Source organism: Chenopodium album, chromosome 5 (genome assembly GCF_948465745.1).
Source record: "Chenopodium album chromosome 5, dcCheAlbu1.1, whole genome shotgun sequence".
Lineage (NCBI taxonomy): Eukaryota > Viridiplantae > Streptophyta > Magnoliopsida > Caryophyllales > Amaranthaceae > Chenopodium > Chenopodium album.
This window is the reverse complement of record NC_137838.1, coordinates 61200624-61227121: the sequence shown is the minus strand read 5'-3', so window position 1 is coordinate 61227121 and position 26498 is coordinate 61200624. Positions and strand designations below refer to the sequence as shown.

The 26498-nt window shown below is 35.3% G+C and overlaps 1 protein-coding gene across 1 annotated transcript in view; it reads right to left on the bottom strand.

Moving 5' to 3' along the window:
• The window catches only part of LOC145630823 (putative glutathione S-transferase), a 48358-nt gene extending 25995 nt beyond the window's left edge, over positions 1-22363 (bottom strand). The window contains exon 1 of the mRNA XM_081682974.1: positions 22091-22363. Coding sequence (XP_081539100.1) covers positions 22091-22363 — 273 coding nt within the window. The remainder of the gene's footprint in view (positions 1-22090) is intronic.
• Between the last annotated feature and the right edge of the window lie 4135 nt (positions 22364-26498).

Genomic DNA, 26498 nt, shown 5'->3' with positions numbered 1-26498 from the left:
GATCCGTTTTTGTCAGCAGGACCCGGATCCGACCCGGATCCGTCGGGTCCAAAATTTTAAGACCCAGATCCGTGAAAAACGGATCTGGATCCACGGATCCGGGTCGGGTCCAGATCCATTGTCATCCCTACCTTCCGGGGGCAGATCCTTGTTAGAGAAGGAAATCGGATTGCTAGTACTTGGCAATTCAGTAGTGAGAAAGTTGACCTGTCCTTGTGGAGTCATATCATCATCAACTCCTATTTTCACCAGAGCATTCATCGCAGCCTTTCGATGCTCGTGAGAGGTGGCCAAAAGCTTCCATACATTCATTTCCACTTTGGTCTTTTGTAATTGTTTGACCACATCGTTGTTCACAGGGTCGATGGGATCAACTATTGGTTGCAGCCGTCCACTTCTTGTGAGAACCTTGATCTCTAGGTCTCCCCAAACATCCTCACTTATTCCAAGAAAAGAACAGGCTATATCTTTGAGATAGACGTCTTCATTGTCACTATCACAAATTCTTTTTACTTCTTCATAGTTCGAGACAAATATAACTTCCGGCAGAGGTTCATTCACAGATTGAATGAGTATTGACGCATCAAAGGAGACTTCATCTCCCATGATAGACAAAGCATCAGAAAGAAGACCTGTTTGAATATTAGGCTTCTTGCCCCCTGGAGGGACAGGAAGTTGATTAGCATCAATCAGGTCTTGGATTGCATCCTTCAACCTCCAACACTTCTCAGTAGTATGACTCTTGCCTTGATGAAACTTGCAATGAGCACTGGAGTCATAGCTAGCAGTTATGTTCTCTGGTCGAGGTTCTAGAAAAGGTCCAATTGGTATAATCAGTCCTTGACTATGCAAGCGATCAAAAGCAGCATCATAAGTCATTCCCAAAGGCGTGTACACCCTTCTTTGCCTTTGAAATATTTGAGGGGGAGCATTAAGAGCCAGCACATTATTGATATTGACATTGTTGGTAGCATTATTGGGCTTGGAAGACGAAGAAGAAGGAGTGTCGTTCTTCTTGTTTTTCCAAGTGTTGTTGTTAGTATTGTTGCTACCAGTAGTCTTCATCAGTTCATCTTCGATATTGATTCCAATATCGTACACAACTTCGAAGGTACTCAAAGGCAGAAACTTCAAGTGTTGCTTGTACTTATGAGTCAAATTTGCAATAAACAAGCGAACCATCTCTTTCTCCTTGGGAGGATCCACCAAGAGCGCAGCTGTTTCTCTCTATCTGTTAAGGTAAGTAGTGAAGCCCTCATTCTCCTTCTACTTGAGAATGGAGAGTTCACGTTCAGAAGTCTTGGCCTGGATGTTACACTTGTAACGATTCATAAAGCTTTCAGTAACGTCCTCCCAGGTCGCAACATGTTTGGATTCCAGAGAGTGGAATCACTGTTGACAGGCATGCTCCAAGGAAAAAGGGAACACAGTAGGGAAGAGTGTCACATCTAATCCCTTAAGAGTCATGGTCGCAAAAAAGGCCTTCAAGTGGAAAAATGGGTTATCAGTAGGCTTGAACTTGGGAATGTCAGCAGTGGAGAACTTCTCAGGAAGTTTGTCCCTTATGGACGAAAAGGTGACAGGTTACTCCACGTAAGTAAACTCTTCAGATATCTTACTTATATGTTCCTTGATCTTGTCCATTGCAGCGGTAGTGACATTGTTTTGATTGTCTTGCTCTACCGTGTTAACTCTAGTGGTGAGTGTTTGCATCATGTTAGACAAAATCTCAATTGTCTTGTTGATGTTCTCGATATCTTCCTTAGTGGCCATTGGTTGAAAGTAGACCGGATATGGATTTTGTAGAGATGATTGTGGTGGTTTCCTTGTACGCCTCTTTGGTATAAGAGGTTGTTGAGGTATTGACTCGAACTATAATTAACAATCTACCCCTGCTTCTTGACCAAGTGTTGTGACACTGACAGGGTAAAGTCGTATCGCCTAATCAAAAATAATTACCTAAGTCCTCTAGATAAAGTAGATAGGGAAGTAGGGTCGAACTCCACAGGGAAACAGGTCTTTTTACTTCTAATTAATTATTATAATCTAAATTATCTAAGTAAACAATATTTGTATGAATAAAATCTAAACTACGGAGAATAAGGTCGAAAGAAATAAAGTAGAGAGAAAATCAAATATTAAAAGGCCTAGGGCATAGGTTCACTGATAAACAATATTCCAGGGCAAATCATAATAAGCAATCATCAAGCATTGGTTAATCAGATTATAAAGGGCTTTCGCTACGTATTACAATCACAGAGTTAATTTACCGGTATTAAATCTCATCTGTCGAATCTCGACTTAACCATTTATAAATTAATCCGCCTATTGAAACTAAGCCTAAACATCAATTCTCATCTGTCGAATCTCGAATTAATATTGCTAAACTCATACAATAAAATCTGGCCAAACCTAATTGCATAGTATTTAATCAATCAATTGGAAATCAACCAAGCATTGATAATTAACAAACACAAAATTACCCCTTCATATCATTTATTAGATCCCCATAAACTCTAGAAATTAAACTACTCACAAATCATCATGACTAAACTAATCAAATAAATAAATAAAAACATAATCAAGAAAGCAATTAAAATAACTGAAATTAAAAGGGAAGAAATTGTTACCAAAAATAAATCTGGAATTAAAGGAAGAATTAAGAACAAATGTTGAGAGAGAATTTAAGAGAGAGAAAAATACTAAGTAGAGAGAGAAAGTCTAAGAAAGAAGGTAATCTAATAATTCCGTACAAAATCATATTTAAACATTTTCTAAAACAAGAATTAAAACTAAACTTAATCAGGTTATCCAGAAACGCGCGCCCGATCGGGCGCGCCTTTTTCTTCGCGTTCTTCCCAAGCAGCCTCGCCCGATCGTGCTAGAAGCTCGCACGATCGGGCGCGCCTTAGCACGCTCAGCCTACTAGTCTTGCAGCGCCCGATCGTGCTAGAGGTAGCCCGATCGGGCGGTTGCTTCTCCTTGAGCTTGGACTTCGATTGGGCTTGATTTCTCGGCCCAATCCGGATTTCTTCCTCGGGTCTTGAGTACTTAGTCCAAATGCCTCGGGATCCCAATTACCGAGCCCTTAATCACCGGCTCTCACCGATCATGGGCTCCAAAAGTGGTCGTGCCCTTCTAGATTCCGTAGTTGATCCATAAAGCCCGGGAAAATGCTCCAAGAGTGCAATTTCCTGTAGAATACAACTAAAACTACAAAAACACTAGCACACACAAATTAGTAATAAAAGTGGCCCGAAAGAGCCAAAAACACTACTAATAACGACCACGGGACGGGGGTAAAACACTATATAAAATGAACATATCAAACTCCCCCAAGCCAAACCTTTGCTTGCCCCTAAGCAAAGAGCTCATCAATGAACATATAAAACACATTTCACCCCAATAATCAAATCAAAAACCAACGATTCAAGGCAAATCTAATGAACACGCTTCAACATCAATCAATCTTATTCATCTAATCACCCTTCCTCCCCAACAATTGTCAAGTAGAGCAAACCACAAGAGCATATAGAATTCAAGACTAGTGCTCACACACTCAAATCTCATTTATGTGGCGAGTAAAAGATGTACTCGATCGCTCTCCAACCAACCCCTTTAATGTGAACAATGCCCTCCCAACTCACACTCTCGTGTGTATAAAAACAATTAACGCTCATCCTACTAGTCCACTCGAAATATGCCAAGTCATAACTTGCATTGACAAACAACACTTTCATGTTTACATAACTTTTATGCACAAGGTCGGAAGGTCTTTAAAGCTTGTAATGTAAGGCTAGGGTAAAGGTAGGATAAATTTAGGATTATGTGAGAGAAAAGCTATGTATTAAGGGAGCCAAAACCTAAAAAACCCATGATCAAAATAATGATGATCATACATCTCCATCAACATAACCAACTCCAACAAAAACCACCAATTACAACTCTAATCATCAATAACAATCCCAACACCATCAATAATCACTCATAAAAATATGATAATGTAGAACTTTGAGTGAAAAACAAACTTTGAACTCATTCTTTTTTTTTTTCTTTTTTTTACTTGAATTTTTTTTTCTTTTCTTTTTTTTTTTTTTATTTCTTGAACAACCTTCAAATAGAACACTTGAGCATTAATTTTTTTTTCTTTTGCTCTTTTTTTTTCTTTTTAACTCATATTGGAAATTTCAACTTTGAAACACAATATCAATATTTTCCAATCAAAAATCAAAGAACAACAACTGTTCTTTTATTTCCACATTGTGCAAATAATATGCACACTACAACTCCCTCACCTCACCAACTAATAGCTCCCCCAAGCCAAGCTTGGGACTAGTAACCAATGGGGCTCAAATAGGCTTGTAATGAGGCTAAATAAACAATAAAAGGGCACAAGCAACAACATGGGTAACAAGAAGGGAACAAATGTATCTAATACTCTGAAGGCTACCTAAAATAATGAACGCCTTCGTCCTCCTCATGTGCATAATAATAAGTCATGAAAAACTACTCATAGTTGCAAATCAATACTCAAATTCATTGACATACCAGGAATTATGGAACTATCACGCATTTCCTAACCAAATCAACTAGTCAAGTACTATATTCACAAGTAGTTGGGCAAGATTGAATCATGTTTAGGAATCCAAGCAATTAAACTTCAAATCATGACCAACAAATCCACAATGTTCATTATCAATAACCAAGAATCAAAACAAATTTTTTCTCAAGTATGGGGCACAGGGAAGTATGATTCATAGTTCATTGGAACGTATTTTTGAATTTTTTTATTTTTGAATTTTTTTGTATTTTTCATATATAAGAAGCAATAAAAAACTACACTAGGAAAGCAATAAAAACTATACTAGAAAGCAAATAAAAAGAGAAAAGGAAGATAATTACCAAGTGAAAGAACACCCCCCAAGCCAAATCAAGCAATACCCTCATTGACTTGGGAGAGTAGCCTACTCCTCATCCTCATCCATCCTCGAATAGCCCCCGCCGTGTCTAGAACCGGCACCTCCATGGCTAGAGCCACCACCTCCATACCCCGAACCACCTGCAAAGTAGTTAGGGTCCACATTTCCCCCAAGCCCATCAAAAGGTACATCGGTCCCATAACCATGGACCGATGAGTAGTCGACGTAGGTACCAAAGGCACTTGGGTTCGTATATCCACCCTGCGAATATTGGAACCAATCAGGGACAAGTGAATTGGGGGGAATAGCCCCCCGACGGGCATAGTCATCATACATGGGGTATAAACCCCTCCCTAGGTTCCTCTCCACATGACCTACCCTTCTATCTAGAGACCCTACTCTAGCATCCAAATCCCTAACCAAACCCTCAACTCTCCCTTTCCCCGTCTCAATCCTATCTAATTGGCTCCTAAAAGCCGAGAAGTCATAAGGGACGTTGGGGTCTATGTTGTAGTTGGTAGAGGAAGTGGGGATATCGTATGTAAAGGGTTGAGGTGGTGGATAATGTGGTGAATGGTGAGGAGGTGAGTGGTCAATGGGAGAGTGATGGGGTTGAGGTGGTTGCACCTCACCTTGACCGTTTATCTCAAAAGTATAAGAAGGCTTCCCCTTCTCAAATTTGGTCAAGGTGGGGTAGGGTAAAGTGAAAGCATTATCCCTCCTACCCGATTCCCGTTAAATCACCCACCAAGTATCCCCTCCCATGACATTAAGCCAATTAAGGCTACCTAGATAGGTTAGGTCCATAAGAGTTGGGCCGGCTACCTTACCATCATCGTTAGGGACAAAGCTAAGGTGTTTGACCGCTATATGTGTAACTAGGCCACCAAAATAAATGGGTACCCTAGACCTACCCGCCTCGGCCGCGTTGGCCACCCGTTGGAAGTGGTTGGCCATTTTGTGGACTATATTGAGCTTTTCACTCCTAGGGATCATGTATGACCCTAGTAATTCAAGCTCATCCCGCCTAACATTGGCGGGTTCATGCCTTTCAAAAATGGTAAGGCCAACAAACCGTTGCCAAATCTTTGGCACAGGATGTTGTATCCAAGTACCTTTAACATGTTGGAGGTTCAAATTAGGATCCCCCGTAAGGGATTGATAGACAACGACAATGTTGTCTTGGGGTGGTTCAAGAGGCCTATCCGATTTCAACTCAAAAATTTTACCAAATTCTTTCAATGTCAATCTAATATCATTATTGAATAACCGAAATTGAATATGAGAAATTAAAGCATTTGATTTTATGACATTAAAACTAGAAACGAATTCTAAGGTTAATTAATCATAAGTATCGTAATGCATGTTAAAGAAACCGCTCATGCCAACTCCTTTGAATAACTTTTCTACATGCTTATCAATTCCTAGTCTATTAAGGGTAGGGTGATGAATGAAACGAGTGGGAATTACCTGCCTCGTGATGAGGTTAAGCATCCTCTGTTTTTGCTCTTGGGTGGTGATGACCACCCTCTCCCATCCCGAAATTTGCAAATTCGGGTCAATTCTCGCCTCTTGGTTCCTTGAGCCTTCCCCCCTCACCGTTCTTGACCTCTTGAAAGCATTTGATGGTAGAAAGAATAGGAATTAAGTGGTTTCTCTTTCTTAGGGTTTAGAGAAATTTGAGAGAAAATGGTAGAAATTGGGTCTAGATTGTAGAGAAAGATGAAAGGATTAGAAATATGTAAAAAAAATTTGAGTTTTGATGGAAGGATTGGAGAAGATCTTGAAAAATAAGTGAGTTTGAAGGTGTAAAAATGGAGGTTTTAGAGAGAGAAAGTAAAGGAGAAGAAGATTGAGTAAGAAGAAAATGAGGAAAGAAAGAAGAAGAAAAATATAAGGGGACGGCCAAAAATAGGCGCGCCCGATCGGGCGAGCCTCGCCCGATCGGGCGGATCATTTGAATTCCAGAATTGAAGTTGCGTGCCCGATCGGGCGAGCTCCGCCCGATGGGGCGCGAACACGAACGAAAAATTCGCCCAATGGCTCACCCGATCGGGCGAGCTTCGCCCGATATATCTTTTCCTCCACTCGATTTGCGCCCGATCGGGCGACCTCGCCCGATCGGGCGAAATTCGCTCGAGTTTCTGACTGCACTTTCGCGCCCGATCGGGCGAAATAAAGCTCGATTCCAGCTCTCCTTTCGCGCCCGATCGGGCAGTCACGCCCGATCGGGCGAGAGGAGGCATGAATTCTAACCCTTCTTGTGCGCCCGATCGGGCGAGCTTCGCCCGATCGGGCCCGTGCCCAGTCGTTTCCTTTGTTTTTCTTTGTCTTCAAATTCTTCTAAGTCTTTTGACCTCTTAAACCTATACCTGTACAAAAACACTTATAGACGGTAAAATTTCACTCTCCTCGCCTCTCTAAAGTAAAAATAAAAATAAAATAAAAAAGAAACTAGTCTAGAAGGCAAGAAATACGGGTTGCCTCCCGCAAAGCGCTGCTTTATCTAGGTCCCGCACGACCCTCTTACCACAGTGAAACTCATAGTGAATCGGAGCTACTTAGGTGAAGTATATCAACCGCACCAATTGTAGCCCCCTCATGATATTGCTTGAGTCTTTGGCCATTAACCTTGAACTCGTTACCATATTCGTCGAAAACTTCCACAGAACCGAATTTGTTGGCCCTTTTTACGATAAAAGGACCCGACCACCTTGACCTTAACTTTCCTGGGAAAAGTTTGAGTCGTGAGTTGAATAGTAACACTTTATCACCCTCTTTGAATTCTCTTGGAAGGATCATCTTGTCGTGCCACTTCTTCGTCTTCTCTTTGTAGACTCGAGCACTATCATAGGCCGTCAACCTAAACTCATCGAGTTGATTAAGTTGAAGTAACCTCTTTTCTCCCGCTAGTTTGGCATCTAGATTGAGCTCCTTAATAGCCCAATATGCCTTATATTCCAATTCAACCGGGAGATGACATGCTTTTCCATACACGAGTCTATACGGAGTAGTACCTATAGGGGTCTTGAATGCAGTTCTGTATGCCCAAAGAGTGTCGTCCAACTTGTCACTCCAATCTTTCCTTGATTTTGACACCACCTTCTCTAGAATGGCCTTGATCTCGCGGTTGGAAACCTCAACATGGCCACTAGTTTGGGGGTGGTAGGCTAAACCTGTCCTATGGTAGACAGCATACTTTTTGAGGAGGGTGTCCAACTTCCGTTCATGAAAGTGGGATCCTCCGTCACTTATTATAGCTCTAGGTACACCAAATCTTGGAAAAATGGTCTTCTTAAAAATTTTGTGGACGACCTTGGCGTCATTGGTAAGAGTGGCGATGGCTTCAACCCACTTAGATACATAATCTACGGCGACAAGAATATAACGGTTCCCTTTTGAAGAAGGGAACGGTCCCATGTAATCAACACCCCAAACGTCAAAAATCTCAACTTCTAGAATTCCAGTTTGGGGCATCTCATGCCTCCGCGAGATGTTGCCAGTCCTCTGGCAAGAGTCACAAGCCTGCACAAACATGTTAGCATCTTTAAACATTGTAGGCCAATAAAAACCTGACTCATTAATCTTGGCCACCGTTTTAGTGAGGCCATGATATCCTCCATATGGTGAGGTGTGGCAACTAGTAAGCACACCGTGGACTTCCCATTCCGGAACACACCTGCGAAATAAGCCATCTGCACTCTCACGAAACAAAAAAGGATCATCCCAAAAATAATGTTTAACATCATAAAGGAATTTCTTTTTTTGTTGGTAGGACAAGTCTAGAGGTAGAGTACCACCCACTAAATAATTGGCGAAGTCTGCGTACCATGGGTGTTGCTCTACAACTGCATATAGGTTGTCATTAAGGAAAGAATCATCTATAGGTAGAGAATCCTTACCCTCATCATACCTGATACGTGACAAGTGGTCTGCCACTACATTCTCTGCTCCCTTTTTATCTTTTATTTCTATGTTGAAATCTTGGAGCAAGAGAACCCATCGGAGTAGCCTTGGATTTGATTCCGCCTTAGCTATCAAATATTTCAAAGCTACATGATCAGTAAAAACAAAAACTTTAGAACCAACTAGATATGATCTAAATTTTTCTAAAGCATAAATGACAGCAAGAAACTCCTTTTCCGTAGTGGCGTAGTTGACTTGGGCTTCATCCAAAGTTTTGCTAGCGTAATAAATAGCATGCAAAACCTTGTCCTTCCTCTGTCCGAGCACGGCTCCTAGCGCGAAGTCACTTGCATCACACATGATCTCGAAAGGAAGGTTCCAATCGGGAGCACATATGATGGGTGCCGATATCAAAGCCTGCTTAATCCTGTTAAAAGCCTCAAGACACTCGTCAGTAAAAATAAATGGGGCATCCTTGAGCAAAAGCTGTGTCAGTGGTTTACCAATTTTAGAAAAATCTTTGATAAAGCGGCGATAAAACCCCGCATGACCCAAGAAGCTTCTAACTCCCTTAACACTAACCGAGGGAGGTAATTGCTCAATCACTGATATTTTAGCCTTGTCTACTTGTATGCCCTTATCAGATACAATATGACCTAGGACTACTCCCTCTGTCACCATAAAGTGACATTTTTCCCAATTAAGGACTAAGTTGCACTCTTCACATCTTTTCAAAATTTTAGCGAGATTAATTAAACATGAATCAAATGAAGAACTATATACGCTAAAATCATCCATAAAGACCTCCATAATAGACTCTATGAAATCAGAAAAAATGCTCATCATGCAACGTTGAAAGGCAGCGGGTGCATTACATAAACCAAAGGGCATTCTACGATATGCAAAAGTGCCATAAGGGCATGTAAAGGTAGTCTTTTCCTGATCTTCAGGGTGAATCGGAATTTGGAAAAATCCCAAATACCCATCCAAATAGCAAAAGAATTTGTGATTGGCTAACCTCTCAAGCATTTGATCTATAAAGGGAAAATGAAAGTGATCCTTTTTAGTGGCGATATTTAATCTACGATAGTCTATGCACATACGCCACCCTGTTACAGTTCTAGTGGGAATTAATTCATCTTTTTCATTTGTTATCATAGTCCTCCCACCCTTCTTTGGCACTACCTACACAGGACTTACCCACTTGGAGTCAGAAATAGGATAGATAATACCTGCATCAAGTAATTTCATCACCTCCTTCTTGACTACTTCCTGCATGTTGGGATTTAATCTTCGTTGGGGTTGAATGCATGGCTTGTAATTTTCCTCTAGATGTATCCTGTGCATACAAAAGTCAGGGCTAATACCCTTGAGATCATCAATACTGTACCCTATAACCTTCTTATGGGTTTTGAGGACCCCTAGAAGTTGGGAAGATTGTAGGTCAATGAGTGCAGTACTGATGATCACGGGGTGTAGTTCCTATTCATCCAGAAAAACATATTTTAAATGAGAAGGGAGAGGTTTTAGCTCAGGTTTCTTGACCTCTGCAGGTTTTGAGTCCTGAACTAAATTTACTACCTTCATTGTTTCCTTGGGGCTTAACTCTTTTAAGGAAAGTGCCTTTTCAATATCCTGTACCTCATTACCCCAAACACTTGCATTGTCGCTAGATAAATTCCCGCAGAGAACTTCCTCTAAGGGATCCTTCGCAAGAACCTGTGGCAAGCTATCATCACAAATATAATCCATTATATAAATTATATCAATGTAGCAACAATTTTCCTCTAACATAGGCCCTTTCAAAATCTTCCCTAAATTGAAAGTAACATTATCGTCACCTACAGAAAGGGTTAGTTTACCATTTTTAACATCAATAATCGCTCCTGCAGTATGGAGGAAAGGCCTACCTAATATAATGGGTATTTGTGTGTCCTCTGCCATGTCTAAAACAACAAAATCAACAGGAATAAAAAATTTACCAACTCTGACAGGTATGTCATCTAAAATACCTAAGGGGTATTTTACCGAACGATCTGCCATTTGCAAAGTTATATTAGTAACTTTTAATTCTCCCATATTTAATTTAGCGTAGACAGACGATGGCATGACACTGACACTAGCACCCAAATCACACAAAGCTTTTTCAATAAAAACATTCCCAATGTGACAAGGGATAGAAAAACTACCGGGATCCTTTAATTTAGGAGGGGATTTGTTTTGCAATAAAGCACTACACTCCTCTGTGAAAGCTACAATTTCTACTTCATTAAAGGCCCTTTTCCTAGTCAGAATGTCTTTCATAAATTTAGCATAAGCAGGAACTTGAGTGATTAAATCAGTGAAAGGAACTGTTACCTGCAGGTTTTTCACAACCTCTAAAAACTTACCGAATTGTTTATCAAACTTACTCTTCAGTTGTCTATTAGGGAATGGAAGTTTGATAACCGGGCTCTGCACATCTCCTCCCTTATCCTGCGATTTACCCTGCACAGAAACATTAGTAGGGTTAGTATCTATTTGTAGCCTTGTAGGGCTAGCAAGATTAGCATTTGGTATAGAGGAATCTAAATCAGGAACTGGTCTATCTTCCTTTGGCATAGGAGGTCCATCATAATGTGAACCACTCCTTAGAGTGATTGCATTAGCATTATCTGTAGGATGGATAGGTTGTGATGGTAAAGCTCCCTGCTGACGGGATTGTAGGGTAGATGAAAGTTGTGCAATTTGATTGTCCATGATTTTATTATGGGCTAGGATAGAATCAATTTGCGCATCCCTACTCTCCATATGCTTTTGCATGTTGGCAAGCATTGCTCTAATTCTGTCATGGCAGGGTCGGAAGATGATGAGGGTGATGCTTGGCTTTTCTGGCCGGAATTAGGATGATAATATTTTTGCTATGGTGGGGTTTGCTATTGTGGTTGTTGTGGAGGTGGAGGATTTTGTACATTGGTGCTCCGGTATGAAAGATAAGGATGATTTTTATAACTGGCATTGTAGGAATTGGAATAGGGGTTATTTTGCCTATAGGTTTGAAAGGCATTAACTTGTTCCATAGAGCTCCTACAATCTTGCTCCCAATGACCTACAATTCCACAATTTTCACAAAAAGTTTCATGGTTAGCAACAGCAGAAACATTAGCTACAGAGTTAGGAGCAGCAGTAAGATTATCTAATTTTTGACAAATAGATGTTAATTGAGCTTGCAAAAAGGATACGGAATCGACACTATGTTTTCCTTTATTTGCAAACCCTCTCGGATTCCCATATTGGGAATTGTGTATTGCCATGTCTTCGATAACCTGTCCTGCATCATCCACATTTAAATTCATAAACCTCCCACTAGCTGCCGAATCTAACACTGATCTAAAAGAATTTCCAAGTCCATTATAAAATGCTTGGATCAATTGCCATTGTGCTAGATTGTGGTGGGGGCACTCTCTATGTAGATCCTTGAACCTCTCCCAAGCCTCAAATAATGTTTCGTCGGCCTCTTGAGCGAATTTCTGAATAACACTCCTTAGCACCGCTGTTCTCTCTGCAGGATAATATTTATTATAGAAATTCAAAGCAAGAGTTTCCCAGTCAGTAATACCAAGTGCAGTTCTATTCAAACCATTAAACCATAATTTTGCTTTGCCACATAATGAAAAGGAAAAAAGAATCTCCCTGATTTGGTCTTGCGTGACCCCGGCTTGTCTAATGGTGTTACAATATTGGCAGAAATCTGCGATGTGAAGATTAGGATCTTCACCCTTAGCTCCGCTGAATTGCTTCCTCTCTATCATAGTGATAAATTGGGGCTTGATCTCAAATTGAACTCCATCTAGGGCCGGAGTGGGAGTAAGGTGCGGGAAATCTGTGAGCTTCGGTTGCGAGTAGTCACTGAGTTTCTTCTGGGCCGTCATCTCTGATTCTGAATCTGATGTGTCACTAGAATCAGGGGGAGGATCTCCTCGATCGTTGTCCTCCTCAGAACTCGCCAGAATTTGTCTATAGAGTTTCCTCTGCCTATGAAAAGAGCGCTCGATCTCAGGGTCAAAAGGGATGTAACCTGATCTGGAACACTTGGGCATAAACAAAGAACTAAAGACAAATATGAGAATTGCCTCAAAGAACTAATGTTCTCTGAGGCAAAAAGGGGATAATCTAGACTACAAAAATATAATCAGAAAACAAAAATAAAACCGTTTCCCCGGCAACGGCGCCTAATTTTGACAGGGTAAAGTCGTATCCCCTAATCAAAATTAATTACCTAAGTCCTCTAGCTAAAGTAGATAGGGAAGTAGGGTCGAACTCCACAGGGAAACATGTCTTTTTACTTCTAATTAATTATTATAATCTAAATTATCTAAGTAAACAATATTTTTATGAATAAAATCTAAACTACGGAGAATAAGGTCGAAAGAAATAAAGTAGGGAGAAAATCAAATATTAAAAGGCCTAGGGCATAGGTTCACTAATAAACAATATTCCAGAGCAAATCATAATAAGCAATCATCAAGCATTGGTTAATCAGATTATAAAGGGCTTTCGCTACGTATTACAGTCACAGAGTTAATTTACCGGTATTAAATCTCATCTGTCGAATCTCGACTTAACCATTTATAAATTAATCCGCCTATTGAAACTAAGCCTAAACATCAATTCTCATCTGTCGAATCTCGAATTAATATTGCTAAACTCATACAATTAAATCTGGCCAAACCTAATTGCATAGCATTTAATCAATCAATAGGAAATAAACCAAGCATTGATAATTAACAAACACAAAATTACCCCTTCATATCATTTATTAGATCCCCATAAACCCTAGAAATTAAACTACTCACAAATCATCATGACTAAACTAATCAAATAAATAAAGAAAAACATAATCAAGAAAGCAATTAAAATAACTGAAATTAAAAGGGAAGAAATTGTTACCAAAAATAAATCTGGAATTAAAGGAAGAACTAAGAACAAAAGTTGAGAGAGAATTTAAGAGAGAGAAAAATACTAAGTAGAGAGAGAAAGTCTAAGAAAGAAGGTAATCTAATAATTCCGTACAAAATCCTATTTAAACGTTTTCTAAAACAAGAATTAAAACTAAACTTAATCAGGTCTTCCAGAAACGCGCGCCCGATCGGGCGCGCCTTTTTCTTCGCGTTCTTCCCAAGCAGCCTCGCCCGATCGTGCTAGAAGCTCGCACGATCGGGCGCGCCTTAGCACGCTCAGCCTACTAGACTTGCCGCGCCCGATCGTGCTAGAGGTAGCCCGATCAGGCGGTTGCTTCTCCTTGAGCTTGGACTTCGATTGGGCTTGATTTCTCGGCCCAATCCGGATTTCCTCCTCGGGTCTGGAGTACTTGATCCAAATGCCTTGGGATCCCAATTACCGAGCCCTTAATCACCGGCTCCCACCGATCCTGGGCTCCAAAAGTGGTCGTGCCCTTCTAGCTTCCGTAGTTGATCCATAAAGCCCGGGAAAATGCTCCAAGAGTGCAATTTCCTGTAGAATACAACTAAAACTACGAAAACACTAGAACACACAAATTAGTAATAAAAGTGGCCCGAAAGAGCCAAAAACACTACTAATAACGACAAAGGGACGGGGGCAAAACACTATATAAAATGAACATATCAGACACCGAAACAAACACACCTTTAATGAACAAACTTAACCTTTACCCATCCGGAAATAAATAAAAAAATATATTTTGAATTTTGAAATTTACTTTTTTTAAAAAAAAAAAAAGTAAGGGAGGATACCATCCGAGGATACCAACCGACTTACTCCGAAAAAAAAACGAAAAAAAAACACACCAGACCACCCTAAAGTACGGTCATGAAATGGTGCACGACTAACGGAAAAGTGTGTGAACACGACATGTGAGTGATTAAGTGAAGGTTATGGACACGTGTTATGACCGTACAGCTAGACAGGACACCAAACCAGACATACGAACCACATAAGCATGCACGAAGACCAAAAAAAAGTCGACTGGAAAAACCTCCTGGGCTCCGTGTCACGGTGCTGACTGTCTTGACACGGTACAGAGCACCGTCAAACGGGGCAATGCACCGTGCCACGGCATTGCACACCGTTGCGCGGCAGGCCTGCCGTGACATGGTGCACAATTCCAGGCCTAAATTTGTATAAATTCCAGATTTTAATCAATTTTAGTCCGTACTAATTACTATATGGAAATAAAAACCCTCGGTCATGGGTTAAACAAAAAGAGAAAACACATGAGGGTTAGCACCAAATAAACATGTAGCATTTAGTCACGATGTAAAAAGAGTTCGCAGCCTAAGGTCAAGATCCATGTTCAACTATTGGTCAAGCTTTGAGTGTCAAAAAGGGTACCATGGTTAAGAGTTTGGACGCGTTAGCAAGGCAGCCTCCCTTGAGGGTGTATGCCAACGAGCGGCTCCGCGAGTATGTGATGAAATCGAACTCGACTCCATGGTTTGGGTGGATTTAATAACTCAGATGAACCCTTATTGTCATGAGCGTTTTAAGGTTGATCGAGCATAAATCCCCTAGGCTAGCCACATACGTAGAACACGTACTATTGTGGCAAAATAGGTAAGCTAAAATGCATATGCATATGTGACAATGCCAATTAAATCGCAGGAATACAATTCAAGAATCTTTCAAGTCTCATCCACTCATCTCAATTAAATACCGATCACTCAAATCGATAAATAACCAAGAATCCTCCGCGGTGGAGTCGCCAAATTGTAGGCGTCGTTCAAAGTGCGCCTACGTTAAAGCATGTGTGAATATCCTTGGCACTCATAGGAAGTAGGGACTGACATAATACGATTAGGGACAAGGAAATTTAGGAGCCGCCAACAAGTTTTTAAGGAACTTGTAAACCGTTCACGGATCATAAAAGGCAACCACGATTAAGGGACAACGATAGGCAACAACGATTGACCTGTGAAGGTTACACCCCATTCATAATCCATGAGATTACTAACTCCATATGGTTCGGAAGCACGAAAGGAGGACCGGGGATGATGGTACGAAGTGAGTCATGGAGTCACATTCCCCCGTATTGGCCTCTACTCGATTCTTATAGTGAAAAGTGATTCCTGAGATCTCAAAGGCATACAAACAAAGATTCAATTTGATCCAAACTATTATTAAGCTAAATTGGTTGAATATTAATGCAACATATAATTCTAAAATATTAGTGATCACTTGAATTAATAACAAGATTAAAAAGGATCCTAAACAGGTTGTCCAAATTATCTTATTAGGCGTGATTTTCAATTACATATTCCCTTTAACATGCAATATGGTGATCAATAAATATAATCAACATTAATATTGGAAGCAATTTAACAATAAAGCCAACAATATAAAATTGTTAGAAAAATAATAGAAATAAAAGGAACATAATTCTTACTTTGATTCTGTTTGCTTACAACTATAAAATAATAAACGATTTAGTAACTTCAAGGAAATAATAATAATGCGATAATTAAATTAAATTAAATTAAATAGAGTTGATTTGGGGCCAAACCCTCAAACAGTTCTACTTTTCACGCCTTGGCTTAAGGACAGAACTACGAGTAAAGTATGGACTCCATGGAGTGCTTGAAGAGGGAATTTTGAAAGAAGAAGGGTAGGATAGTTTTTAGGCTAGAACATAGAGGAGAGAAAAACAGAGAATTAATTGATGCCCCATACATCAGAAATGAGGGGGTATTTATAGAAAAAATGTGATGAGGGAACACACGGAACCCTAAAAAGATAAAAACCCTAAATAAATTGAACCGCGACACGGTAGAGGGCACCGTCAGACGGGACAAGTTCCCGTGACACGGTGAACAGTTCTGTGACGCGAGAAATATTTAGGGTACGGGGAATAAAACGCGTGAAGGGTTTACGCGGAAAGGACACGGAATTGCCCCGTGTCACAGCAAGGGAACCTTGTCACGGGGAATCCCACCGTCAGACGGGGAACATTCCCGTGACACGGTGGACTACTACCGTGATGCGAGAGGTTGCAGTCCATTTTTCGTCTAAATTCATTTTAAACCCTAATTTCGTTCAGTATTTTTAAGTGCCGATTGATAATTTCGGGCCATTTCTGATTTATTATTATTAATTGGGACAAAGTAAATAAATAAAATAAATAAAAGGTTTGGGCCAAAATAAATAATAAAATAAAAAGGTTTGGGCTGAAATTAAAAAAAAAAAAAAAAAAAAAAAAAAAAAAAAAAAAAAAAAGAACTATGCTTTGACTAAACATCAAGACTGATACATGGACTATTCAAAAATTGAATTTAATTAAATACGATTTTTTTAAGCACTCTCGAGATTAAATACTGAACCCGACCAATAATGGCGGTGAAAGGTTGTTCATCATCAGGTTTGGTTTTGGGGAAACATTTTTAGATGTCTACAATAACGTTGAAGATACATTTTGGTCACATAAAATTATGTGTATACATTGAGATAAAATCTTGCAAATTATACATGAATCACTACACCTGAAGTGTGGGTTGTAATCGGTTCCAAAATATAGATATGATACATGGCCAGATAGTGCAATTAACACTTTTAATAGTGTAATAGTATATAAATACCATAGTGTATAAATACCCTAAAAGTGGTATAGATATCTGAATTATTACAATAGATGGCCTACGTTGTAAGAAAAAAATATGATGGTACGAATGAAAAATGTATTCAGATATCATTGTCAAAATAGCATGCAAATTAAAATTGTATCTTGAGAAATTATATGATGATACCGGTATATGATGGAACCGATAAATAATTCATAATGCATGATATAATGGACTAGCAAATAAGGGATCTGGAATATATGTCCATATTGATGTCGACATAATGATAATCATCATAAGTTTATCAAGGACCAGAAGTCCAACGATATATGGATTTTTAAATCCACATTGTACAGCGTCTTGCAATATTTAGAGTCGTATGTATGTTCATATACATGTCTGAGTCATAGGTTAATGGATTATTTATTATATTGCATATATATGTCAGAAGTTTGTAGATGCATTACTCATTGTAATTTTGTTTAGGGATTTTATCATGTTCACTATATCTCAAATTGCATGCATTAGTTTCTATATAGTATTTGTACTATATGTATATAGGAAGTCAGATTTACAACTTTGATTAAAAGAATATTTATATTTCAATGGTTTTATACTAATGATAAATTAATGATGATGTTGACTTAATAATAGCATGTTATGAATCATATAAGAAGAGTTCCTGAAAAACTTATATACAACGTATTTAAATACCCAAACCTATAAATTTTTTAATATTGGAATTATTATCAAACTCTTTAAAATTTTATGTGACTACATTATTGACATCTCAACCTGAAGTTTGAGTATCACTACAAGAAAAATGTCTTTTCGTAGCGATTATTTCGTAGCGATTGTACATTCGCTACAATATGCAAGTATGTTTGTGAAATAATTAAGGAAGTCGTATCATTTTACAATCGCCATGGTTTTCCCATATAAAATCGATACGGAAAACATAATAATACATATCCACACTATTTTTACACATTTATATAATTTTGAGAAATCGTATCATTTATAATCGCCACTAAATCCTAAAAATCGATACGAAAAGCCATTTCAACACTAGATATATAAATATAGTTTGACAAAGATTACATAAAATATGTCATAGCTTATTGGTGAAACATTTAATATAAAAGTTTGAGGCTGCATGTTCGAATCTTGTAAAGATCATAAGCATGTTTTTTTTTTTTTTTTGAAGAAAATGAGTTAAACATTTATAGCGATTGTAATCGCTACAATAATCACAACGTACGATTGGATGTAGTTTTTCGTATCGATTATTGAGGCCAACCTCAACGATATTGAAAACCACTACTGAAGGCTAAGGCAACGGGGGATATTGTATCGAATGACCATTCGTTGGGAAAGCTTTTTGTTGCAATTACAATCAATACTAAAGGTTAAAATAATCGCTACGTAAAGGTTATTTTCTTGTAGTTTATATAAGATTTAGTGAGATAAACTATTTGTATTCCCAGAAAAATTATCATGTAGTTAATTATGAAACTTCTAAAGAAACGGGATACTTATGCGTAAGACTGTTTTTTTATGGTCTAGAAGAACCATGATCAATGTATATAATTACATATGTTATTATTTCATATAAGATTGAAAGAAAACATTAATAATATCATGTGTTGCCATATAATTATTATTAAGGAATGTTTGATCAAATAATGATCATCAATTTGTATTATTCACGGCCTCCAAAAGAAGGTATGGTGATATGAAGACTCACTTGTTCGCGTGAAGAGTTAAGAGAATCGAAAATCAAGGAATGATACTATTCATCATCATGTGAGAAGACACTCAACTATATTGGATTCATTGCATTTAAAGACCTCAAGTTATGTATTCATCAGGGGGAGAAAATACGCGCTGCACTCTTTTTCCTTTGCCATGGTTTTGTCCCACATTGGGTTTTCCTTGTAAGGTTTTTAATGAGGCAGCATCTCGAGCGTATTACGAAGAATGTTGTACTCTTTTTCCTTCATTAGGTTTTTATCCCACAGGGTTTTTCCTAATAAGGTTTTAGCGAGGCACAGTCTTCGATAATGGACATCCAAGGGGGAGTATTATGAAATATCGTGTGGATGACCAATATGCTCCTTATATCATTCCGGAATATTCTAGATATAGGGTTTATTCTTATCTAAACATATTTGTGGATGTCCATCTTGTATCACTCTAGAACTTTCTAGAGTTTAGGGTTTATTATTCTCCAAGCAAACTATATATATATATATATATATATATATATATATATATATATATATATATATATATATATATATATATATATATATATATATATATATATATATATACCTCCATCATATAAAATATGAGTAGAATACACATTTCAATTCCCTCTTAATCTTTATATTTCTCCTTATTTTACAACACTTAAAAGATTTTGGTGGCTTTCTTATTCTTCTACAAATTCAACATATAAGCACATAAACTTAATAATACGTATTAAAATTAAAAGGTCTATCACCCAAACCAAATGTGTAAATATATGTCAATACAACTTGTCTTCAAGACTACAAGAGCTAGCCCATCCGCGCGCATCGCTCGTGGAGAATACCCTAGTATAAATAAAATACGAAGTACAGACTACGGAGTAATAATTACATACTCCATTTTTATTTTTAGTTTACCTTATTAAATCTATTTATAACCATAAAGATAAACCGATATTGTATAACATACGACCATACTGGTAAAATTTACTATTAAGGTAATTATAAAAATTAAAACTATAGAACTTTGTCATACATTTTAGAAGAGAATAAGGCCCTGTTCTTTAGAGCTGCTTTGCTTTGCTCTGCTCTAATCTGCTCTGCTGGGCCCTACTCTGCTCAAATCAAATCTGCTCTGCTCAGCTCAAAAAAAAGCTGCTTTGCTCTGCTCTATTTTCAATTATTAATTAATAATAACAATTATAATAATAATTAATATACAATAATAATAATAATAATTAATATTGTATTGATGATAATAATTTATTATTTTGAATAATTATTATAATTATTAATATTAAAAATAATTTTAATAATTATTAATATTAATAACAATTAATATTTATTAATCATAATAATAATTATTAATAATTATCATTATTAATATTTAATAATTCAAACTATTAAGAATTAATATTTAATAATATTATTAATTAATAATTTCTAATAATTATAACAATTCTTTCAAAATAAATAAATAATAATAATAACAATTTCTTTTATAAACATTTGGTATTAGAATTACAATGTGTAGAAACATTATATGCATGTGGGTATTGATTGTTAGTTCATTGAGTTTAATTATTTTTCAAATCTTTCCATACAATTTATGAATTAAAAAAAAAAAAGATTGTTTTCAAGTAGTATTTTGTATATTATTATTATTTTTACGGTAAAAAATATATGATTAAGACAAATTCATAAGTAAAATCATTATTACTCATTAAATCATTTTATTTTAAAATTTTTGTGAAATTAATATAAGTAAACCGTTGTCTTTTTATCTTTCTACTATTAACATATGTTAAATATGGTACACATATATTTATGTTTTCACTAACCTAAATCTTATATGCACTAAATAATAATAATAATAATAATAATAATAATAATAATAATAATAATAAATAATAATAATAATAAATAATAAAAATAATAATAATTATAATGATGATGATGATAATAATAATAATAATAATAATAATAATAATAATAATAATAATAATAATAATAATAATAATAATAATAATAATAATAATAATAATAATAATAATAATAATAATAATAATGTTGAAATCTGCTCTGCTATGCTGAAATTTAATCTGCTCTATTCTGCTCTGCCCAGAAGCTCAAAAGAACAGGGCCTAATTTGTACGAAAAATGTTGATTTATATATAAACCGTTGTAAATCTTAATAAAAAGATAAAATCGTGCATTATACTGAAATTATGCTATTCTATATTAATCACACAGTATACAATCTTTACTTGTGGTAAATTTTTTTTGTAAAGGTAAACATTGTTGGAAAATTTGTTGAAAACCATCTTATTAAAACCAAATTTTGTTGAAAAACATCTTATAAATTTTTTTTGTCAAAGTGCACCTGTTAAAAAAAAATTTTGTTGAATCCCACCATTTTTTGGATTTCGACTATGGATTGACATTTTCGACGTTGATTAGCATGTGCACTTCATGTGACTTACTTAACCCCACTTTTCTATTATTCCCCCTCCTCCTTTTCCCTTCATTCATTCCCCCTTCGTCGTCACTTACATTTCCGTACAATTGTATAAAAGGCTATAAAAACAAAATTATGATGAAGAGGAGTGATGAAGAGGAGTGACGAAGAGGGGAATGAATGGAGGGAAAGGAAGAAAAAGAAAAGAAAAGTATAAATAAGTGGGCCACGTGAGGTGCACATGTTAGTCAATGCCGGAAATGTAAGTAATTAGTCAGAACATGGTGAGACTTAACTAAAAAAAATGTTCAAACAGGTGTGTTTTGACAAAAATAAAAATTAAAAAAATAATAAAAAATTATAAGATGATTTTCAATAAATTTTCCAATATTATTTTACGAAACCTGTACATATTAAATTCGTTTTGATTGATACTTTTAATACAAGCAATACAGTAAGACAATTTATGAATTACGACCATACCTTATCATCAATAACTTTAGACCAAAAACGTGCTTGAGATCTCTCATAAGAGTCAGTGGGTAATATAGGGTTACCCTTCCATGTTTCTTCGATATACTCCATGATAACCAGCGACTGGACAACGACCTTTCTGATGTGAACAAGCACCGGAATCTTCTTGTTTTGTAGATCTTCCTCTACATATTCATACTCAATTCCTTTCAATTTGAGTGCTATTTCCACTCTTCTACTATAAGGACTAGGCCAATATCCAAACAGTTTCAGTTTTCTCATTTTAATTAGATCCTTAAATTATGTTTTTGTGTTCATTATTTGTATTTATATAATACTAATGATCAATTTACCCTATGCTTAGACGTTTTTTTAAGTCTTGTACAAAGTATTAATTAAAAAATGATGTAATTAGTTAAGTCTTAGAATAGCATGTATTTAATTATATTAATAACATAAACATATTGATAGTACTTGTAAAGTCGTAAGAGAACAAATTATGATGATACGTCACTAGTGAAGTAGTGATATCATATTCTTTAAGCCTGAAGTATGTGATGATATCAACTCATTTCTCTTATACCATCTCCAATGGTGAGACTCAAGGGAGTATTTTTAGGAGAGAAAGAGAGTATTTTTTGTAATGTATACCAATAAGTTGGTATCTAAACTTAGAAAATCCAAAAGAAAGTTGCTAAGTTTAGATACTCAACTTTGAGTCTCATTTGACAAAAAATTTGGGCCCTTATCAATATTCTAATATATTTTGTAATTTATTTAAGTTTTACCTTTTTTTTAATTTTTAATCTTATAATAATTGATGGTCATAAATTGAAAGTGACATTTGTATATTTTAGAGAGTCTTAGACCAGCTAAGACATGTTCTCTCCAATAATTCACTTTAGTTCAGCTCCAATCAATTCAATTCAGTTTCTAATTTCCTTCTCTCATAGACAATTTATTTCAGCTCTATTCAGTTCAGTTCAATTCAATTCAGTTCAGTTCAGTTCAGGTCCAATCATTTCAATTCAATTCAGGCCTTTAATCATAATGTTTGGAATTTTATTGTATTCATATAGCTCTGTTTTTTTAGTACAGTTGATATAATAGTTTTCATAGAATAAAATGTTATTACAAAGCAGAAAGAATATTATTAAAAAAAAAAAAGAAGAGAGAAGTTCCAAAAAAAAAAAAAAAAAAAAAACGTTTCATTTATTTAAACATGATCGTAAAAAAGAAAAAGTTTCATTTATTTAATCACGAAGGGAATATCATGCATGTCAATGCATATTTTTAACGATTAATATCTAATTTTAAATATTGAAAAATTATAAAAAAAAAAATCGATATAAATATAATATGCATTGGGATGATTCAATATAAGACCCCACGTAACAATATTTTATCGTAGCTATCAATCATAAAAGTTAGTCAAAGTATAACTTGTGAATAGTATAAAAGTCAAATTGCGTTAACAAAATAACAGAGAAAGTAAATTTCTTTCTCTCTCCGTGTTTTAATAATTGTTACATTTTGACCGGCGCATAGTTTTAGACAATTTAATTGGCTTAAATAACTAAATAAGAGATAAGTAGGGTAGTTGGAGTATTAAAAAAATTGTGAAAGAAAGATAGTGGGGTTAATAGTTTAATGAGAAGTAATGAATATGAGAGGAAATAAATAATAAAGAAAGTAGTGATGGGTTTGGGTGGGGGACACAGAGAAGTTTGATATAATATTAAAATGTAGTTTTTTTGCCAAAAAAAAGTGTAACACTTATTAAAAACACAGTCACATTTGGTAAGTATAACAATTTTTAAATACACAAGGAGGGATTATACGGTCTTTTGTAATCTATAAGTTGGGGAAAATACAATCTTTTTATATCCATCTTGATATAGAATTACATCATATAATTTTTTGATATATAATTTTTTATAAAAATACATAGACATATATTAATATTTATATAAAATATATGTTGACAAACGTGAGACTCTGAATATTATATTGAAAAGAAAAACAACAGAGAAAAAATTACAGTATGTACTTTTTGTAAAAAGTTTGATTATTGTCCTTCTTTCTAGAAGATGATATTGTTACATTTTCTTCTTATTTTAATTTTAATTGGTTGAAACTTGACAATTAGTTGGGTAGAGGTGCGACAATTGGACTCTATTAAAACACCAAACAAACCAAAAAAAAAAAAAAAAAAAAAAAGAAAAAAAAAAAAGAAAAAAAAAAGAAAAACAATAAGTCTTAACCGCATTGCTAGGATAGATGCAACACGCCCTATAAGATGAACATTTAGGGAAAAAATATAAACACGTACAAAAAATGAACATTTAGTAATAATAAAATAAACAAATAAAATAAAAAGGAACATTTAGTATTAAAAAGTGAACATGTTATAAAAATAATTATTTAGTATATTAAAAGTGAACATAATTATCATATAATCATAAAATTGATGGATCATGGCCTTAAAAATGAATATTTATTTTTTAAAAAAATTGAACGCGTAAAAATAAAATGATCATTTAAAAATGAAAAAATGAATATTCCTATTTAATAATAAAAAATGAACATGTCAAAAAACTAATATGAACATTAAGTATAGTAAAAATGAACATTTATCATAAAATCATAGAATAGCTTAATCATGCGTAATAATATGAACATTTCATAAAAATATATGTATACATTATATAAAATGTACATTTAATACATAAAAATAACAAATGATCACGTTTACAGAAATTATGAACATTTAGTATATTAAAAATGAACATGATTTTCATATATTCATATAGGTTTAAATTCATTGTATTTAACAATTAACAAAAAATAAAGATAAAATATATTGTTGAATTATTCTCAATTTATGTATATCGATGTTCATTTTGTACAAAATTTTCAATTTTAAAGTATTGTATGTTCATATATATTTTTATTTACATAACACAAATTCGATTGTAATTATTTTAACCCTTAAAATTTGAATATCAACTTACATCTAATCTTGGTTCGTCATAGAGACAATAATTATAGTTCTATAAGATAAATAGATTATGAATCACTAATGCAAAATTAATTAAAAAAATCAACCATTTTTCAATATTCACATATTTATAATTTAAAAATAAAAAAAAAAAACTCAAAATTACCTCAAATTTCATGATCGTGACGAAGATGATGATGGTGGATAATGCTATAATGGTGATGGATTGGAGAATATCCAAATTAGAAGGGCAAAACATTATAAAGATTGAAAGAAAGTGAGGTAAAAAAGAAAATCTATATCTACACTATCTATTAAAAAGCGTTCCTTTTTAAGAAATGGTGCCACGTGGCACTCTTTCACAATATATGCGTCATGTCATAATGCCACGTTACTATCCAAAGTATATGCGCCACGCTGCCACGTAAGTTTGTCATTTCTCATTTAACAAAATAAAATATGTAAAACACGCTTTAGGCTAGATTCGAACCCAAAACCTCCAATACATAAATGAAATACATTTACCATCTCAACTAACTTTAATTAATGTTTTAAATTTCATATAATATTATATATTTCATTCATTTATTAAGTAAATTAGGTTATATGATTAATTTTTTTGTTCACAATACTAGATATAAATACATATGTAGTAAAAAAAAAAAAAAAAAAAAAAAAAAAAAAAAAAAAAAAGTGACAGCCGAGACAACTCTTGAACCACACACTATATACAAATAGTTGAACATAATTATAAAATTTAAGAAATACACAGACTAGCAACCCGGGGTATCGCCCGGGACACACACTAGTTAACTTTTTAAAAAGGGGAAAAAAAGAGGAGAGAGAAAATTTCATATTGAGTAGAAAACTGAGGAGGGAGGGAGAAAATTAATAGAGGTTAGAAAGAAGAAGAGAGAGAGAGGGTTAAGATATAAAGAGTAAAAAAAATGTATGTTCACTTTTGAATTATTAAATGTTCATATATGGGTGCAGTGGTACAGCTAGTTGCTAGCTAAGAATTTGTGCAAAAAAAAAATGATTTAGATTTTGACTTGTATGACTACAGTAACAATTTAACAATACTCATTTTTGAAATAGAATCGACCCCGACCCGAATTCATTGAATCCGACTCAAATACCCTACCAGATTGAATTTGCTTCTTTTCTTTATAACTAGGGTGGTTAATATAACGCGCACGATACACATCATAGCTAGCCATGTTTAGAGAACTATTTCAGTTATATGCAACATAAGTGAGAACCTTATTTTAGCTGAAATGAAATTACATTTGCTGAATAGCTAAAAATTAATCATCTATATCAATTGTGAAATTATCTATGTTTTTGAAAATTACGTAAATGCAAATGAAATATCTATCCTATAGAAAATTTGCTCATTAGAATGACCAGGTAAAG